The following is a 21,618-nucleotide window of genomic DNA, read 5'->3' as shown; positions in this document are numbered from 1 at the left end:
GGATACGATGAGAAAGGAAAGGGACACGGATTAGACAAGTGATTTCAGAGGAACCTCCTACCAATGCATCCTCTCTGCAACATACAGCCTTAGAAATTAGAAGGAAGAGGCTGCCTGGGGAAGTGGTGGGCTCCCTATCCCTGGAGGTTATGAAGCAGAAGATGGATAGCAAGTTGGGTTTGCTGTAGAAGGAATTTCTGTTCAATACAGGATGGGATCTCCAAAGGCCCTTCTAACTTAAGTTTCTATGACTCTGTGAGTTTGTATATCCTTAGGCAACGAAGAGTCATTGCCAGTTTCTGAACAGGGAAGTAGTATGATCATACCTGTACAAAGATTAGTTAGATAGTAATCAAAGGGATGCATTAGGAAAGAAAAAACTGGAGACAAGAAAAATAGTTCAAAAGTGATTATTGCCAGTGGCAATAAATTCCTCAAAGAAGGAGGCAGACCTAAGATTACAACAGGTAAGATATGAGAGGAATTTCAGAGGTAGAATCAACAGGACACGGCAACTGATCGTATGCACTGGCAAATGGGAAGGAGACAAGTTAAAGACGACTGAAATTTTGAACTCAGGTGTCTAGGGAGAGCTATTAACACAACAGGAAAATAAGGAAGGAGAGGTTTTGGGGAAAAAATGATGAGTGAAGTTTAAGATGCATTGATTTCACTTGTAGTATCAAGGGAGGAGAGATCAGGGCTGAATATACAGATTTGAAGTATTAGTTGAAACCACAGGATCAAATAAGATTGCCAAAGGATAACCTACGGAAAAAAGGCTAAGGACAGAGTCTCTGGGGAAACCTACACTTATGGAAGAAAAAGAAATCCGAACTTGCAAATGAGATAGAAACACATCACATCAGCAGAAGGAGACCTAGGAGATGGGAGCCAAGAGAGGAGAAAATATCAACAAAGAAGTGATGAAAAATAAGTGCCACTAGAAGTTCAGAGTGGATAACAACTGAGAAATGGTCTTTAAATGTGATAATCAAGTGGTCATTCATGACTTTCAAGAGCAGCTTTATTAACATGCTGAAGACGGAAACTCAAATGCTAGGGTAACAGGACTGGAGCTAAAGATTCAAGTGGGTAATAAAGAAATGGAGTCAGTGGGAATAGGCTACTCTCTCTTAGATTAATTGGAGGAGTGTCAACAGGGAAAGAGAAGAGGTTGTAGTTTCTTTCTTTTTTAAGGATAGAGAAGACCCAAATAGAATGGTAAGCAGTAGAGTGGGGAGCCCATAAAGAGAAAGTGAAGATTCAAAACGGAGTGGGAAATGGTGGATAGAATCAATGACATAATCAGGAGAGTCAGACCTGGAAAGCATTAAGTCCAGTTCAATCCCTGAGACTACAGAAGACTGATGAAGGGAGAAATTCCAAGGTACAGAGGTGAGGCAACTCATGTCAGACTGCTTTCTGAACAAAGTAGGAGTCAATGCCAGCTGCTCAGCTAGTGAAGGTAGAGTTAGGATCTCCTCTACGTATTTTGAAGGTCACTCAAAATCCTTTGGTAGGGCCACAAGCCTGCAAGTTGTAAAGGCCTGAGTTAGGGGACTGAGGAGAGACAAGATTTGAAATAACTGCAATGGGAACTGTGCAGAAGGGTAGTTATAGATAATGAAAGGCCTGTCATAGTCATGTGGGCCCAGTCTACAGTTGACAGGATAAACATGTACTGGGCTCAACCAACAGTTTCATAACTTCTCCCATGGATCCTAATTCCTAATTCCTAAATCTTTAATTACTTTGATGGTCACTGGTACTCATGCTTCTGTATCTTCTGTTAAGACCACATAGTATTTATTAACCGTTCATGAATTACCAAAGAAACAAACTAAGCCACTGTGGACTTAGGAACAAAGGCGCTACAATACAGTTGTGGCCTAGTCATCAACCGTTTACCCTTACTTCCTCTGGAATGCAGAGAACAACTTTGATAGCTGAAACAAATTGTTAAAATCTATCTATTAAACTTGAGCATTTACCAACCACTTGACACATTCCCAGTGAATAGCATATTTTCATTGCTACTTTTCCAGGTGTCTTCCTCATAAGAAATATGTTTTGAATTCCTTTTTGGCACACTTGTATCACATTTTTTACATTAAATAACATTTTCAATTCATGACTGGGTTTTTCCAAAGTCCCTACAGAGTAAACTAATTCAGTACTACCTGCCTACTAAATACTCTAGAGCTTTCCATTTAGGAAAAGGTGTATTAAAACTCATTTCTCATCAGGCTGTATTCCTTTGGACCCTACTTTATCATGCCCTTTTCCCATCCCACTCCCTTTACAGCCTTTCCCCATTAGATTATAAATTGCTCCCGACTGTTACCTTGGGCAAGTCACTTAACCCCACTGCCTCCCTCAAAAACAAAAAGATTCTAAGTTCCTTGAGAGCAGACTGTCATTATTTTCATTTGTATCTCCAGTTTTAGCACAGTTCCTGGCACAAAGCAGGGATCTGATAAATTTTTATTGACTAGACTGTGCTCCAATTATGGAAATTTATTCAATTCCACTTCCTTGAAAACTCAGAGTATAGATCATAAAATCAGAGGCAGTACAGTCCAGCACAATGACACCTTTCACTAACCTGGTTTATGGGGAAAACTGCATTGGGCCCAAAGATAAGAAGCTTTCATTTTAAAACTAAGGACCAGAAAGACAGAAAGTAGTAGAGCAAGTATTTGCCTAGGTCCTCTGCCTCCACTGCAAAGATATTATCTTTTCAAGTTAGAACAATTCCTTTTTAGGAGGACTGGATCTGTGATTTCACTGATTTAGGGAATTCCCAAGAGGCAATCTCTCAGCCAATGAATGAAGATGAGCAACTAATACTTATAGTTTTAGAGAGCTGCCTGAGGCACTAAAAAGTTCAGTGACTTGCCCAGGGTCATATAGCTACTCTTGTGCCAGAGGTGGAACCTAAACCCTGATCTCCAAGGCTGCTACTATCCACTCTTACCACACTGCCTCTTACCATTTACTTATAACTATTAAATATGAAAGGATAAAATAACATTCTCTGGTCTCTGATTCTGCAACCCTCATACTGGAGTACAGAGAGCACTTATCAATAGTCTACAAAGGTGTGAAAGGCCTGTTTCCTCCCGAGAGCAATAAATGGGTTTTCTTGCACCCGTAGCATGGCTTTAAACAATATCCAGCTGCACCCTGCAGGTCTGGAATTAGTCTGATTAAGTGTAAGTGCAAAACCTGGATCTTGAGAATGGATCTTCTTTTCTACTAAGAAATATCTTCCAGGTGAATGACTTTGAATACAGTTCCCAAATCCACATGTGAATAAACTCTAAACATTTATACCTTGGGAAATCTAGCTACAATTTTCAAGTAGTAATGTACTAACATATCTCCTTCATATAATTTGGGATGTGCTTGGCATAAAGTGGTAGTTTTTTTTTTCCTAAGCAATAATGTTGTTAAGAAGCACTTTTAATGTACTTTTCATCTTCAAAGTTCTTTAGAGACTAAATAATTAATCCTTTCAACATCCCTGAGACAGAAGTATTTATCCCTTACTGGGGGGAGGGGGGCCCGGGATGTTAAATGATTTGCCTCAGGCCACATAGGGATTCAAGTCTAAAGCCAGGATTGAATTTGCGAATTTCTGGTTTTCAGACCAGTGCTAGACCTTACCTGAGTTGAAAGATCCGTACAAGAAACTTTTCCTAATTGTCCTTCTACTGCTAATCTTATATATGATGAAAGGAATGAGGATGAATTCTTTCTTTCTGGTGAGGCAATGGTGATAAACGTGGCTGTAGCAGGGAAGTGAATTATGCTTGCCTAAGCAGTCTCCTCGACCTTCATATTTTCTTTAGGATTCTACTCTATTCACATCATGGGAACTGTAAGTAAATATGCAACTACTGGGACTAAATGTTTCATAGAAAATAATTTGTGAGAATTAAGATTTTTCAAGTAAATGGTATAAAATTACTCTCTTTCAAGAATGATCTTATTTCCTCTATGATCAGGTATTTAAATTCTGGTTTTTATTCAATGTGCTTTCAATGAACACTTGTAAAAACTTGTTTCGTCTGGGCTACTTGGAAAGGCAAGCTAAGCTTCAGAATGAAGCATGGCAAGAGATCAGACACTGACAGGGACTATGTACTGAGATTTCTACATTAAAGAAAGTTCCACTTCTCTCTCTTTGAAAGCCAATTTAGAGTGTGGCTGCTAACCAGCAATTCTAAAGCATGACTGCATGAGTGCCATTTCAGTCAGAGGCAATTAAAAATACGAACAGACGCAGAAGCTGTAAAAACGTGGGGACATCTGAAAATGTTCAGTTATAATAGAAAAAAGAAACCAGTACGAGGGAAAAAATTGCTACTGCACAGCTTTCCTAGAACTTAGGGTCTAATGTAGGGCTTAGCAAAGCAGCCAATGGTACCTGCACCATTCCATAACTCACTGAAAGCACACAAGGAAAAAAATCTAACTTAAATGCTGGATCTTGGAGGAAGTACAGTCATATTTAACAGTCAGTAATTTCATACAATTTTCTAAAGAGAGGCTAAAATGATTAGAACTGCTTAGTAATGAGAAGACGTATTTGGAGGAAAGGATCTAAATTATGAGAAAGGACATTTTACAGGATAAAAAACAGAATGGGAATAAATCAAAGAAGGAAAAACTGAGGTTAGACCTAAGGAGAATTAAATTCTAGATTGTTCTACAAAAGTAAATTGTGATATCTCTTTATTTTATTTTATTTTATTTTTTAAGAAAAAGGGTCAACAGTTATTTGTCAGGGATGCTTTGAATGTAGACTTACTCTAAAAGAAGGTGATACACTTGTGAAACAGAATATTTAGAAGAGCTTTCACACACTTGTGATTCATAGTATGCTTGTCCACTCTCTTCTGTAACTCTGCCATTATTAGCTAGTAAACAGAAGGGATGAGGGCTATTTATCTCATAACATCCCTGGTGACCAACCTTTTGGAATTCAGGCTCTCCATGGAGAGGCTAGTCCTTAAACAGGAGCCGCGGCCTAATGCCAAACCCATACTTGAAGACTTTCCAGTTTGGCTGATGCCTGTTGGACCTTTTCCTCCACTAGCATACATAGCCCTTTGGAGACCATGGTCTTCTGCACAATAGAGACAAGAGGGGCTTTTATAAAGACGTTCTTTATTATTGTTCTCCATACCTATTATACTTAATGTCTACGCCTCCTATTTTTTTTAAGACATTTAACACTCTATCAAAACCTACCAGGAAGAATGCCAGTGTGATCAGTTATGCAACCCACCCTTCAAATCTCGGCCTCCTATAACAACAGAGTCTGTAAACACCTGCTTTCATGTAGTCCTAGTTGAAAGGTTACACGAAAAAAAATAATGGTTTAGAATCCAAAGCAAACCATTTTCAGCAGTTTTACAAGGTATAATTTCTTAATTCTTTGCTGGCTAAGCCAGGTAAGGAATGCAATTTAGCAGATAAATTCAAACCACAGAATAAATACAACACTGTCGGAAAAACAGTGGTTTAAAAAAAAAGTTATGTCAGGTTATAGAAAAATCTATAGCTACAGAAGGCAGAAATGGGATTAGTGGCCTTTTAACTTACTGAAAATGAGCTTGCTATTTGCTACTGTTTTCTGACATACCAGAGATCTAGATATTTAAGTGAGAGATAAAGTTAAAAATGCAGTTTTTAAAAAAATTCATTTTACTATAAGAGGATGTCTCTTTAACTTTGTTTTAGTTCAGATGTCTGAAACACGAATGCATATAGTGTTTTAGGGAAGATATGTTAGCAGTTATCAAATAATTCCCTCGAAATGGCTGAAGGTGAGAAAAGCTGAGCAAATGTCAAACTAAAATAAGTTAAATGATGGTGAAGGATGAAGTAGGCAGAACAAAGCATACATCAATCATCATTCCTATTATGCAGCCTATAACCCCAGCCTTACATTTTTAGCCTTAATTCATCTTAATCTTCCTTTACCTGCTAACAATGCTGTCTTTCCCAAATCTTCAGATTCTTACCAAAAAGTTCATTCTCATGTGTGACAAATTTATCCTATTTCAAACCTGTGTTATCAATATGTTGCTTGGAATTAGAGATGAGTCTTAACACTTTAAAGTCCACAAATAATTTGGAATTGGATTACCTAAGAGAACCTTATGTCAACTTGAACTGACATGAATAATCAAATAATATCACTGTCTTGAATTTAGTTTATATTTGTTTTTTAATGACCCCTAAGTGCCTTATAAATTTCTTCATATATCCTTAGAAAAAAGATAAGATGAGAAGAAACAGTAAAGATTGTGGTCCCAAAAAAAACATGATTGTTTTCTACAGGAAGTGTAGAATTAGCTCCTAAATTACTATGTTCTGTCTCTAGGATATCAGATAAGTAGCTTTATGCTGACTGACCCTACTGGGTAAATGAATGAATGAATGAATGAATGACAGAACTTGGGGTAAAAGAGAGAGGAGGACAAGAAAAAACTACTTATTTAGTTGGATGTTTCTCATGCAGAAGAGAGACAAGACTTATTTATTTTAACTGGTCTCAGGGAGAAGCACTAAACTAATGGGTCAATGCTATGGAGAGGAAGACTTAATCTCAATGTAAGGAGGAACTTTAGAAAGGATCTCTGGGGAGGTAATGAGTCCCTTATGAGAGGTAGTGTTCAAGCAGAGGCAAGATAAACACTTGGAAATGATGTTTTGAGAAAGCACCAGACAAGATGACTTCTACTGTCAATTACAACTTTAAGTATCCATGAACTTGGTTTTTGAGATTTTAAAACATTTTAATATCTTGTGTTTTAATGCTTCCTAAGGACTTTTTATAAAGAGCACTTGGCCTCTACCATACACATATGCACACGGAATAAATATTACCATTCAAGGGGACTGAACAGGCAATGTGCCAACTACAAAACATTTGGAGCTCTGATTACACATCAACTCCACATGTTACTTACTTCATTAGCTTCTGCTTTTTTGCAGAATCCTTGAAGCTTCTGAATTCCTCCCCTGCTTTGATCTCAAAAAACTGGGGCTTCAGCACTGTTTGCTGATCCTCCTTGAACCTTTCCTGCCACCTCAGTTTTTCCTCTTGGCGGAGAAGTTTACGCTGTTTCCTGACCTCTTCAACCCAGTCTTTTTCATCATCTGAAGTCTCAGAACTTTCTGCATCACTTGGTTTTCCTTCCGGTTCTTCCTCCTCTTCCTGAAGACAGAAATAGTTAGAGGCACCACTTTTTCCCCTAAATAGGAACTAGTTTTTTTTAAATTAGCATTTGTCCAATTAGAATATGTGACAACTTCTACTGTGCTCCAATTTTAAGAGAAAGCTATAATTAAATAAAAAAACTGCCAAATAAAACAGGTAGAACTATCTGAAATAAATTATTTCTCAGCCACAGTCTACAACTCTTCCTTGCTCTACAGATTAATTGCATGAAAATTCTCATTAACATGAAATAATCAGTACATTACTTGTTCAAGGAATTCTTGTTGCTCCAAGAGTTTTAGTTTCTTCTTTCTTTTTTCACTTATTTTTGAAACAAGTGGATTCAGAAGCCTAAATTCTTCACTCTGTTCATCCACCTGGAAATCAGGGTTCTCAAACATAACTTTGAATCGATCATCAGTAAGAATGTTTGGTAATTTCTGCAAAAGGGAAAAAGAGAAGTGACTAGCATGTCTTAAATTCAGCTTTAGAAGAGCATGGAGCTAGACAAAATCACTCATAAAAACTTCAATTATGATTTTTAATGTAATAAGGCAAAAAGCTGCACAAGGCCAACATTAATAATTACCAAGCTTCTTCAGAACTAGTTTCAAGAACTTTCCAAATGTCCCTAAGTTTTAAATCCCACCACGGAAACAACCCAATTTATCAACTTCTTAATCAACACTGCTGGGCCTTCACTGATCAGATCTAACAATTTTCACTTATATAGGGAAATGCTTTTTTTTTTCATTTAATATTTAGAACATAATACAGATATGACAGAATTAATCTTCAAGTAACATTATTAATGGAAAAAATTATATTTTTGTGAATCATGAATTTTTGGTACAATACTAGTCAAATACTGCATTAAAAATAATGCATTCAGGCTGATAAGAAAAATAAAATAAAATATGTAGGTACATTGATTTAGAAACCTTTGGAAATATTATTCCACATAACAGGCTCATCAATTTATCTCATTTATTTTCAAAGAATATGGTTTAAGATCCTATACATACTGTACTGAAAAACACTGGTAATCAGGGAACAGAATATTCTCTAGACTGTAAAGCACCATATTCTCATCAATTGTTGTTGCTATTACATACAACCCTTGGAGAAACAATTTTTTTAAATAGCCATGTGTTCTGCTAGCATTTTTTTTTATTTTAATTTAGATGAAAATTTTCTAAAATACATGAGTGTATGAATGTATATGTATATATGTACATATGCATGTGTATATGTGCATCCCTGCCTTCTTAAACAGAAGATCTTAGTATTCTTTTAATGTTTACTTGATGACTCAAGGTCATAATCATTAACATCCACTACAGTACACAGTGATGCCCTCAGCATCTACTTTCAGGAGTAGGGCTGTTAGTTTCTCTACATAACAGCCTAGGCTGCTATATGTTTTGAATTCTTGCATCAACTCCTTGAAGTCTCCTCACTAGCTATTACATATTGCTTCTAGCAGCTATCAGTTTAAGTGCCTCAGGCATTCCTTACGCTACCAGTACCATCAGCACCTAAGCCACCAATAAAATTGCTTTGAATCTGCGTGTACCAGGAAATCATATTACCATGTCTATTAGAAATAAGTGTAAAACTAGTGTAGAGTGGTCCTAAAGAAAGGCATCTCTTATGAATAAAAATATATAAACCTTATATCTATTTTGTCAAGCTGAAGGCCTATTTTGCTCACTTCCTAGTTTTCAACTATGCTCTTGAAAGGTGAGCTACTGATTAACTCAAATCCAAATATAAAATTGGCAACCAGCGCATGGTAAGCAGATATTTGTCACACAGAATACATTTGAAAGGCAGACTGAACTTTGTGAAATTCCACAATGTCACTAGAGAAAGTCATTTGAGAAAGGAGTTTGCATATTCTCAGTTACAGAACTAGATGGACCCTCAGAGATCATCTAGTCCCAGATTCCTCTAAAAAGCTTTCAAGAATCCTCAACTAAAAATGAATTCTACCTTCTTAAATTCTGCATCTCATTTTGCTCCGATCTCTTATGCGTATTCATCTCCCACTCCCATGCACATCTTTTGATGAACTTATAAACTCCTTGACAGCAGAGATGATATCTTATATATTTTTCTAATCCCACACCCTAGCAAAATGCTTTGCAAATAATAATAAAATATCTGTTGAACTGAATTTTACTACTGGAAAAACCAAGATTCAGTGCAGTAACATCAAATGCCTTTGTCCACATAAAATCAGTTAACAGTAGAGTCATAACTAAGTATCAGGACTCCTACTATTGGTCCTGTTCCTTTCTACTACGTAATGCACGCATTTTCTTAAGAAAATAATAAAAATCCAATTAAATGATGAACAAAAAATTTTAACATCTCAGCTTACTGAATGCCACAAGGTTGTCACATAATCATTATGTTTAGCAAAAATCATTATATCAGAAAAATATTATTGAGGGCAGATGTAACTGGTATTCTCTAATAATGATACTAATGAGATATGATGGTCTTCAATTTGTTTGGGGATTTTAAAAAACCTTAAGACCATTATATTTTAAATGATGATTTAGAAAATGAAAAACTTTTTTCATCCACCTGCAAAAATATCATCACTAGGGGCTTTTCCTCATTAAATTATTTGTTTTACAGCTGTCTTGAAAGCCCAAAAGTATAAAAGAAGATAGTTAGAAATGTTCTCCAGTTTATGGATCCCTGGTTTACTCAACACATAAAGTAAAATTTTTTAAAAATCACTTGTCATTAATATGAAATTTGTGGGAAAGATTATTTTAAAGTACTTACTACATATAATCCAGTAGATACAGTTATATGACCTGTGAATTAGGTGGTTGTTTCTATTTACTCATATCCCTTTATACTCAAGAGAGTTATTTATGAATATTAATCAATTAAATTAACTTTAAAACAACATATGAAAATAAAGGTTAGCACTTCCCAGTGGGGAGGGCAAAAAGCTAAAAATGATAGCGTTTTAATTGATTTGACTCAAAATAACAGCCTACAAACATCAATCTTTTTACCCCTTGAGTGATGACTTATTATTTTGATAGAGAGTTGAAAATGGTGTTTAATCATCTCTGAAGCTGTCTGCACAGCTCAGGCACAGATACCCAGCCAAGAAACACCCATGGCCTAAAGATACTGCTATGACAATGTCTGCCATTAAAAGAACAGTTGCCGAAGGAACAGATCAGTCATACACTGTACTGTGGCACAAATGTGTCAGCTCTTATTCTTGTTCTAATATGAAATAAGCCAAAGAGAGGTACACATATATACACACACACAATGACCAATGCCCTAAACTTCTACCTCAGTGGACGGAGAAAGGGTTAGGAACCCCCGTCAGAAGTAAAAGGGAGAGACTTTAGGTTTTTGATCAGGAAAGTGTCATAGTTAGACCTGTGACTTAGGAAAATTATGGTGGCACCTGTGTGAAGAATGGATAAGAGAAAGAAAAAATGTAGGCTTAGAAGACTCTTACAGTTGAGGGATTGAAATAGACTGATGGCAGTGTGAATGGGAAGGAACAGACAGATTTAAGTCACATTGAACTGTAACTGATTGTATGGGGTTGGAGATGTTGAGGTAGAAGGTAGAATCATAGATAACTTAGACTGAGTGACTAGGGAAACAGTAACATTTCCCAGAAGTAGGGAAGTCTGATAATACCTATGTGAGTTGTGGGACAATTCACACATGATGCAGTTGTAACTCAGTAACAACTATAATGTATATACTTATTTTACCTCTGAGATATGTCACCTAATACTTTCCTAGTGACAGGGGCAATATTTGAGAACAGAAACATAAAGGAAGCCACACCCAAGCATATTCTCTCTTCATCTTACTGCTTTAAGTTTCAAATGGACTCATAGTTCAACAAAACTGAATAGTGTAGTCTTCCAAAAGATTATAACCCAAACCACAAAGTGCTATCAACACTATTAAGGCTACTAAAGTTTTGAAGAGCAAAATTCAAAGGCAGAGCTAATGATCTGTTACAGATTTAATGTTTCACTTAGGTAAGAAATATTTTGTGTTAGCTACTGTTTAAAATCTCAAATGAAGAGATATTCATTTATCTTGGGAATGGGGAACATTAACAGAATTTTTGAGAATCTCATGGGAATGGGGAACATTAACAGAATTTTTCTGGGTCATTAGCACTGTTAATTCTAAATCCTGAACTGACTTGGGTTGGCAAGTTATCAAAAAGCTAAATCTCATTTTTTAAAAGCACAAGCCAGTGTAATGGTTTCTTACACCAGAATTTTGTATGGCAGTCCACACTGCTAAAAATACTACTCATAGTATGCAAAAGCTGGATAAGAATTGCTGTTTGATGGTAGAACAAAAGAATTTCTAAGATGCTCATCACCATCCCCCACTCAAACTACAAACAGCAGACAGATAATTTCTTTAATGAGTTACTGTGAGAGGAGCCTGGAAATTTATTTATTGTACTCAATTATTCATTATGTTGAACTTGTGGTAACCCAATCAACAAAGCACTCTTAAGTCTAGACCACCAGGATAGAGTTGATAGGAAGATGAAACTGTGATAGGATAGCAGAAAGAACATTTAACTTAGAGTGAGACAACCTGGGTTTTATTTAGTCTCAGTTCTGCTACCTATGGGGCCCTGGCCAAGTCACAACATTTGGGGGCTTCAGTTTCCTCATCTGTAAAACTAAGGACTTGAATTAGATGATCTCTAGGGTCTCTTATAGCTCTAACTTTTGATTTTTTATCAGGGCTGAAAAGTACACAAAGCAAACAACTACTAAAATGAAATCTTAACTTGAGAGGTCCTTCCCCTGGGGTCTGAGAGGTTACAACAACAAAATAAGACCTCACAAACACATTATACTGCTAAGGACAAAGAAATACAAACTTCTCCTCCTAAATCTGCTTTGATGTTAACGCTTCAGAGGTATGATAGCATATTCATCCCAAATTTAAATTTAATTTTGGAGTATATGATATGGCTTTCTAAGGTTAATTATAGTTTGGTTTTGACTGACATTAAAATCAATTGAATCCTTTGAGCAAAGCAAACAGCCCAGAAGCTCTGGTTGGTGGCAAGAAGTATTTACATCATACATAGCTGGGTGTTATTCTATAATATGTATGCTTAGACATACGTTAAACACATCTACAAATTAAATGTGTATACATATTAAGACTATAAATACATAAACTAAGATATCAACAGATCCTTGAAAATATTCAAGCAGTGGAGTATTATTCCATTAGTAGAAACTGAAACATTAAAGCCTACTAGCAGAAAAAAAGGCCATGGCAGCATATCTGGGTAAACCCTGCATAAATTCTACTCACTTAGGAAAGGCTGCATGTAGATAAAGCTTTTAGAGTTCTTTGATGTAATAATAGAAATAACTTATGGGGCTGAGAAGAAAAAATGTTCCAAGTACAAAGTATATGCAAGCAGAATAAAAGATGTTAACAACAAGGGACTATAGGAGTAGTGAATGAATTTGCCAAAACTGATTGGAGAAAACAGCAGAAGTGTACTTTAATATTGTAACAAAAGTAACAAAGAATCACAGAACTTGAGAGTATGAAGCTCAGCAGCTATCTGTTCCAACCCAGAACAAAGGAATCCCCACCATAACATATCCAACTCCTGCTTGAAGATCTCCAAGGTGGAGCAACTGACCAGCCCCTCTCAAGGTATACTCTCCTACTTCTGGACAGCTCTGACCCTAAGGAAGTTCTTCCTAACATCAAGCCTAAATTGGCCTCTTTGCAACTTCCTCCCACTGATCCTGGTTCTGCCCTTGGGGACAAACAGAGACCAGTTCTAATCACTCTTCTACAGAAGCAGCCTTTCAAATATCCGATGAGAACAGCATATGCCCTCCCAGTCTTCTTTACAGTAAACATACCCACCCAAGTCTTTCAACCAAACCTCAAGGCCTTCACCATTCTATTTGCCCTTCCATGGATATGCTCCAGCTCATCAATGTCCTTCTTAAACTGAAGCAGCCAAAACTGAACATAATACTCCTGGTGAGATCTGATGTGGAAAGACTATTACCTTCTTTATCCCTTGAAGCTGTGCCCCTCTTATTCTGGTAGTTTTTGTTGCCACATCAACAGTGCTGAGCTTGAAGTCAAATAAAATCCCCAAAATCTACTGAAACTTCTATAAGACCAGGACTCCCTCATCTCAGAATGGTAAAGCTGGGAGGTGGGGGTTGCATCCAAATTTAAGCTCTTATAGTCATCTCTAGTGAACTTCATCTTACTAGATTTAAGATCACATTCTCTAGCCTGTTAGGATCTTTTAGGATTCTGACTGTCATTTAGTGTTAGCAATTCTTCCCAGATTCATGTCACCTGTAAACTTGACAAGTATGCCATCTCTATCCAAGTCTAAGTTACTTTTTAAAATGTTAAATAAGGCTAAATACAAATCCTTGGAGTACTCCATTAGAGACCTCTTGTCACAGTGAAAACTGAACCATTTCAACTGCTGAAACTGGCCACCTGACTAGTTCTAAATCCATCTAATTATGTTATTATCTGGTCCATATCTCTAGATCTTCCCCAAGGATAGCATGGGATCCTTTACTCATAGCTTTGTAAAAAGCTTTAAAGTACTGTGATGGAATTTTGATTAAAGAATTTTATAAATCTGAACTAATATGTTCTTTGATCAAGATTATGTAACAAGGATAAGAAATGGATAAGAAATTTATTTCACTTACAGGATAGTTAACTGGTTACAGAAACTGTGCAGGAAAGGTTAACAGTAACCAAAAAATGATAACTATAAAAATAAAAAATACTATCTGTCTCTTAAAAAGATACTGTGGTAGAAGAAAAATAAGGCTAGATAGTCCTGGCTAAATCATTAATTCAGATTATTACAAGGAGTCAGAAAGCTTCTCAGCAGCAAAAAATAGATGTCACAAAGTCTATAAGGTCCTCTAAGATAGGTCTCCATTCAGATCCTATTTGCAATTCTACAACAACAGTTCTAACAAGCTTGAGTTTTATGGCTTCCCAGACAATTAAAAAAAATGGAATTAGTAGTTTAGAAATAACACTACTTGAAGCTAAGGCACTGAAAGAGGAAAGAAATTATAGCTAACAACAAGGAAAGACCAGAAAAGCTATAAAAATACTCACAAAAACTGAAAAAGAACCACAGGAATATATAACACTTATCACTGTAAGGAATGCTAAAGACTCCATTTCAATCACACATTTTGAGGAAGAGGAACAGAATTCCCAGAGGGTGTAAAGGACTTGGCCAAAGTCATATAGGTAGTAAACAACAAAGCCAGATTTTGAACCCAGCCAGGTCTTTCTGACTCCAAATCTAGTGCTATAATCACAATATCATGCTGCCTCCCCTAACCTACAGCTATTACTACACTACAACAGACAACAGAATATGGTAATTTATATCATGATTACCTTTAGTCACCCAGAAGAAACTAAGATTCAGTACCTTCTGCTCACCAGTGCAGGAAATTCTGTGCTCTACTTAATAGATATCAATCCAAAAACACACACAGTCAAATTAGAGGTAATCTTTAAGTATATGGAAAATACCTCTATATTCAATGGTTCATCGATGACAATGCCTGGTAAGTCACTACTAACCTGATGAAGGAAGAGTTCTAAAACACAATGTAAGAAGATGGTGGAGCAAGGCCAGGGATTTGGCCTAACTCTCCCATATTCCCCTCCAAAAAACCCATTAAAACAATGCCTCAAAATGAATTCTACAGAGGCAGAACCAACAAAAGGATGAGGTGAAACAATCTGACAGCACAAGACAACTTAAAAGGTCAGCAGGAAAGTCTTGTCCCACTGGGCTAAGAGTGCCCTGCAAGCCAGCAGAAGAACCTGGGGTGACTAAATCAGAAGTGTAGGGGGTTTTTGGAGACAGTAAGGGTGCTGAACAGCTGGTCAGAAGATTACAAGGGACCCTTTGCTGGCAGAGGGAAAAGGACTCTGTTGTATTGCCCATACTTGGTTTCAGTTTGCAGTCCCGGGGCAAGGAGGAGCACTAGCAGGAGTGGGGACCCTCGTTTTAGTTCCAGGGTAGAAGAGAGTGCTTATGGTCACTCACAGACCAAAGCACAGGTCAGGAGAGCATTGACCACAGTTCGATGTAGATCATACCACCTTAGAAGATCTAAGAGCTTGCAGACCCCCTGGGGTAGCTCTGAAAACATGAAAAACTTAAAGCTTGGAACAGAGCCCCTTCCACCCTGGGAGTGAGTTTACCTTTAACATAAAGTTAAAACTCAAGAAGTAAGCAAGAAGAATAAGCAAACAACAACAACAAAAGAACCTAACCACAGAAAGGTGATTACGACAATAAAAAAATCAAAAACACAAACTCAGAAGAAGATAACAATCAAAGCAGCTACATGCAAAGCCTCAAAGAAAAATGTGAATTGGTCTCAGGCCATGGAAGGGCTAGAAAAGGATTTTAAAAATCAAATAAGAGAGGTAGGGTAAAAATTGGGAAAAGAAATGAGAATTATGTAAGAAAATCACGAAAAAAGAGTCAAAAGCTTAGTAAAGGAAGCACAAAAAAAAAAAGAAAATAACACCTTAAAAAACAGAATAGGCAAAATGGCATAAGAGGCACAAAAATCTGCTGAAGAGAAGAACTACTTAAAAGCAGAACTGAACAAATGGAAAAGGAGGTACAAAAGTTCACCGAAGACAAAACTTTCCTAAAAATCAGAATTTGGAAAGTAGAAGCTAAGGACTCCATGAGACATCAAGAAACAATAAAACAAAATCAAAAGAATGAAAAAACAGAAGAAAACATGAACTATCTCATTGGAAAAATAATCCACCTGGAAAACAGAACAAGGAGAAATAATTAAAGGAAAAGTTCTTGGTTAATTTTCTACAATGAAAAGTGATCACAAAAGAAATGACTAATCTTAAGCTCCAAAATTCAAGGAGGGATAGCTATTGACAAAGCAAATAAATTTTCAAAAATGTTATGAGAAACTCATTGTTTAAAATATTCTGGAAGGAGCATGATAATTCTGAAAACAAAATCCACTCAAGACTCTCCTCTTTCATAAACAATCTTACCTTAAGTTTCTTTTTCCAAACAGACCGCTGCTTTTCTTCCTCTTCTTCAATTAACTTGAGGGCTAGTTCTTTGTTAACCTTTGGCAGTTTCTATTTGAAAAAGAAGGAGCATAATGGCACTTAAACATACATCCCTTGGACTTAAAAATTAGCTTTGTATGCATCTGTATCAGTGTATGCATCTGTAAGTTCATTAGCATAGGAAACACCCATGGTAGAAATTCCTTTCTCCTACACAGACCAGTAAACTCTTAGAGAATTGCACAGGGGCAATGAAAAGTTAAATGGCTTGCCCATGTTCACATAACTACTTTGTGTCAAATGTACGCCTTAAATGCAATGTCTTCCTTTGTCTACTAATTTGAAAAGTTAGCTTTAAAGGGTAAAAGTTCTATAATAAAGGTAATTTTTAAAATTAAGATTTTTTACCCACAACCACACTATTTTTTATGAAGCTGTTGGTTACTGCAGGAATTAGTTTGGCCCTGATGCACTGCATTGAGTAATAAGCTGTCAGGAAGTTTGCTGGTAGTTTTAAAAGACCCCCTTCTCCAATTTCTGTGGCCCAAGACACAGGACAAACTAGGAGAAGCTGTCTGTTATCTCAGACAAGACCAAGGGCCTGAAAGGCCATCCTGCTGGCAAAACCCACATGAGGACCTGTCAACTCTTCAAATAATGTTTCCTTTATTGGTTGCGTATAATTCCTATTTTAGAGAGGTTAAGAGGTTGTAAAGATTAGAGAAAATGTCTAGTCCACTATCTTGTTCCAAATAATGCTTGCTTTTTCTCTTTATTTTTCATTTAGCTTTTTAGAATACAGTATGAAATAATACCTTTAAGTTTTAACCTCATCCTGCCCCACTTAATATTTAAATAACTAATAAACTGGGAGGGAAAAGAAATAGGAGCATCCTAAAACAACTCCAAAACAAAAATTATTTTTCTATTTCCCCCAAATGATATATAATAAAGTTGCCAAAAATATCTTCTTTATAAACATACATAATGGGCCAATTACCAGTTACTGTTTGTAGTCTTAGGCATCTTTCCCAAAGCCAAACACAAATGTACTAAATATCAAAGGTGTATAAAAAAATGACCATTGTGGAAACAAATAGCAAGAACAGAAACAGAGAGAAAGGGAGGAGGAGAAGGAGGAAAGAGAAGAACATAGGGAAAGGGGGAGGGGGAAGAGGAGGGTAAAAATGAAGGGAGGGAGAGAGGGAGATCAAAGGTGCATAAGAAATGGCCATTATGGAAACAATAATAACCACATAGGAAAAAAGAGAGAAAGGGAGCTCAAGAGAAAGAGAGGAAGAAGGGGAGACGGAAAAGTAAAAACTCAAGAGAGTAATATCAGATGTTCTTAGAACAAATCAAAATCATCCTCTCTTGGCAGATTTCCAATGTTACAAGTAGATATTCACTATAAAGTAAAGCTATCCACAAAAGAAAAATATTATGCTTAAATAGATAAACATATTCAGCTAGGTGGTGCAATGGATAGACCACCAGGCCAAGTCAGAAAGTCCTGTCCAGGTATGTCACAGAACTCATATAAAATAACATAATATATACACAAGTTTTTGTAAAGATGTCAATTTATGTTTTACACAAAATCAAGCTTTAAAAGACAAACAGCAAACTGAATCGATACAACCCACATAATACAGTCTTGTGAAATACAACCTTGTTTTCAAAAAAAGAATGTTTCCTTCAGTAAGATTCAAAAGCAGAAATGTTTACCTTTAATTTGACTCTTTGTGCACGAGTTTCTTCAATCTTCTGTCTAATTCTATCTTTCCTGTATTCTTCATAAGCAAATGGATTTACCATTAATTTCACCTTTTTACAAGAAAAAGTTAAGACAAGCAATGTAACTGATAAGCACTAGGGGTACAATTTTAAAGAACAATGACATTCTTTTATTTTATTTTATTTTAAACATACTATGAAAATATGTAGGAGAAAAATCTCTATACATTCATAGTTTCCTAAGTGAACTCATCTTAATTATATATTTACCTTATGATAGAGTCTTATATCCATGAAAAAACCATGCATATATGCCCGAAGTAAAGGTGATCCAATGAGATGCGTAAGGCCTAGGAAGGATGAAAAAGCTCGCTTTAAAAAAAATATATCAAAGAGGAAACAAACCTTCTCTAAATTTGATTTCAGTATCACAAAACCTGCCACATTTGATTTGATTATTTTTTTTTATAAAACAGTCAGGAGTCTTGAGATTTGATTTATATGAAAGCACTAAGGAAATCAAAAATCTCTACATGCCCCTCATCCCACTAATATCAATTAGTTCTTATTCTAAATATTAAATAATAAATATCATAATAGTGAAATCATTTTGAGTTGAGTAGAATTTAGGATGTTGTACTTTTGGGGTAAGACTTTTATACCTTTTTAGCTAATACTTAAGCCACGATCTAAAAAACAAACTAATTTTAAAAAGAAAAGAAAAGGAATTTCTATGACCTGCTGAATATCAGATTTATTATGAGTTTCAAAATTGAACAAGATGAAAATCCAACTCTGAGCTATTCCAGCTATTCACTTTCTTTGTTCTTCTCATGAAGCTGAAAGCTGATAGAAAAAAATAATACAACCATATTTAAATAACCAAATAACTTTTGGGGGGATTAATCAATCAACAAGAATTTATTGAATGCCTACTGTGTTCAAGGAACTGTGCTAGACATTTAAGATACAAGGACAAAAATGAAAGTCTCTCCCTTCAAGGACCTTACATTCCCTCAGAGAAGAAAGAAAGAGAGAGAGAGAGAGAGAGAGAGTTGGGGGGCGGGGTACATGAATTCTAACACACACACACACACACACACACACTCTCTCTCTCTCTCTCTCTCTCTCTCTCTCTCTCTCTCTCTCTCAAATATATACAAAAGAAAGAAAAGGCAATTCAGAAGAGATGGGTTGGGGGGGTGGGGTCCACTGGTGTCTATGGGGATCATTTAGAAGATGGTAATATATACCTAAGAGCTAAGCCCTAATGAGAACTAGGGAAAAAACGTGAGAACTTTCTAAACGAGGACAGAGCCGGTAAAGGCAAGGAGAAAGGTGAGGAACACAAAGAAGACCAGTTTGGCTTCACCAGAGTATCTGAAGGGAGTGATGTATAATAAACCCAGAGAAGCTTAAACAACAAACAGAGGAGGGTGCATTTGATTCTAGAAGAAACTTTTTCCTTTCCCTTTCACCATCAAACTCCCAGAAACCTCTGTTTCTATTTGTGGTCCCCCCCAATCACCTCCCACTCCATCTACATCACTAGCAATTCAATTATGTTTAATACCCAAAACAATATATTTGCTACCATTTCTTATACCTTGAAAATAAGAGGAAAGTGAAAACCAAGTATCATTGCTTTTAGTTTTCTAATTCTGCTTATTTTGTGGGGAAATCTGCTCACTGATTTTTTTTACCTTCAGGTACAAATAAAAAGTACATGTTATCTTTTTTTAAGAATTAAAATTCTGTCAATATCTTATTTTTACATTGCCTTCATTTCCCAGCATGATATGATGGATAAACAGCTTCCAGGAAGACCTGGGTTCAAGTTTTGCTTCTGAAAGGTACTGGCTATGTGATCCTGGGGAAATCACTTAACCTCTCAGTATTCTAGGCAACTCTCTACGACTATCATGTGTTGATTTTATTGGCAGAGGGAGTGCTAACCTTCATTAGTAGAGGGAATGTTCTCATTTGAAATAAATCTATGTCATTGAAACCACAGGTCTCATATAGTGCAGCTATGTTGAGCAGGTGACAGAGTGCTGGACCTAGAAATAGGAAGACCTGAGTTCAAATCCAGTCTCAGAGACATAACTAGCTCCGTGACCCCGGGCAAATCAATTAACTTCCGTTTGCTTCAATTTCCTTATCTGTAAAGTGGGTATAATAATACCTCACAGGGATGTTATGAGGATAAAAACAGATATCTGTTAGCACTTTGCAAACCTTAAAGCACCATATAAATGGTCCCTCCCACCACAAACCTCAGAAAGCCATCTCTTATAAAAAAAGGGGGGGAAAATAGTCAAGCAAAGCTAAGAAAGTACAATATTATATGTAGTTTTCTACATTCAGTCACCTGATCCTAGAAAGAGAAAGGAATACGTTCTTATGTGTTTTAACAATGACATATAGGATTAGATTTAGCAGAGTACTACCTAAATCTTCTTATCTAAGTCTATATTTGGCTCCAAACAAACAGCTATTTATTAATAGTTTATCTATTTTTAGAAGAGTTCAAAAAACCATACAAGAAAAGACTGATGTAGTCCATCACTAAAAGTACCCAATATGAAGTCACTAAGAAGATTCATAAAGAAAAATATCTAAACTTTTCAAATTCACTCAGATAATAAACTTATATTCTATTTTTATCATTCTGGAAACATAAAGGAAAGTAGCTACACAGAGTTCTATCTCAATGCTCAATATAGCCTGTTTTTAAGACAATGTGTATTTTCTCTTTTCTGAAGACACTGAGCTTTAGAATGCAAATATGTGAGGAAAGTAAAGAAATATATGGTGAGAGATTTGATGTGATTAAGACACAGCTATAAAAAAGGCAAAATTTTTAAAGTTAAGAGCTTTTCACTATCTACCAATAGCGACTTCTAGTGTTATCCACTAGAAGATTATATCTTTTCTTAATACGTTCAAAGACACTACTGTGCATTTATCTTATAAAGAAAACGAAATCTTGTCCAGACTTGTGATAAAAATGAATCCTTAAGTTCTCCCATTCTGAATGACCTGCTATTTACTCTGACTATAGTTTTGCAGAAAATAGTGTGCCATGTCAAAGGAACTGAGTGACATATTTTATTTTGTTACTTCCAGAGTTAAAATAACTAAAATATACATGAACAAAAGGGGATTGGTGCATGAATTCTAACATGTAGGAACTGAAGTTTTTTTGTTTTGTTCTGAGTTTGTGGTGGGTGTCTTCTTTGTTTGCTTGTTTATTAGCAGAAAATAGTGTGCCATGTCAAAGGAACTGAGTGACATATTTTATTTTGTTACTTCCAGAGTTAAAATAACTAAAATATACATGAACAAAAGGGGATTGGTGCATGAATTCTAACATGTAGGAACTGAAGTTTTTTTGTTTTGTTCTGAGTTTGTGGTGGGTGTCTTCTTTGTTTGCTTGTTTATTAGGTAAAAAATGCTACCCTAAACCCAACAGGAACGACATTACTTAACTGAGA

The 21,618-nt window shown here is 36.1% G+C and overlaps 1 protein-coding gene across 2 annotated transcripts in view; it reads right to left on the bottom strand.

Moving 5' to 3' along the window:
- The window catches only part of NOL10 (nucleolar protein 10), a 108,459-nt gene that overhangs the window by 8,161 nt on the left and 78,680 nt on the right, over window positions 1-21,618 (bottom strand). For both annotated transcript variants that reach the window (XM_036751965.1, XM_036751966.1), the window contains 5 exons: window positions 18,392-18,471; window positions 18,113-18,211; window positions 16,364-16,453; window positions 7,507-7,680; window positions 6,990-7,237 (listed from right to left, as the gene is read on the bottom strand). In XM_036751965.1, the coding sequence (XP_036607860.1) occupies window positions 6,990-7,237; window positions 7,507-7,680; window positions 16,364-16,453; window positions 18,113-18,211; window positions 18,392-18,471 (691 nt within the window). The remainder of the gene's footprint in view (window positions 1-6,989; window positions 7,238-7,506; window positions 7,681-16,363; window positions 16,454-18,112; window positions 18,212-18,391; window positions 18,472-21,618) is intronic.

The sequence above is a fragment of the Trichosurus vulpecula genome, chromosome 3 (genome assembly GCF_011100635.1).
Source record: "Trichosurus vulpecula isolate mTriVul1 chromosome 3, mTriVul1.pri, whole genome shotgun sequence".
In the NCBI taxonomy this organism is placed as follows: domain Eukaryota; kingdom Metazoa; phylum Chordata; class Mammalia; order Diprotodontia; family Phalangeridae; genus Trichosurus; species Trichosurus vulpecula.
The sequence above is the reverse complement of the archived record's forward strand: the minus strand, read 5'-3'. Positions and strand labels throughout refer to the sequence as shown.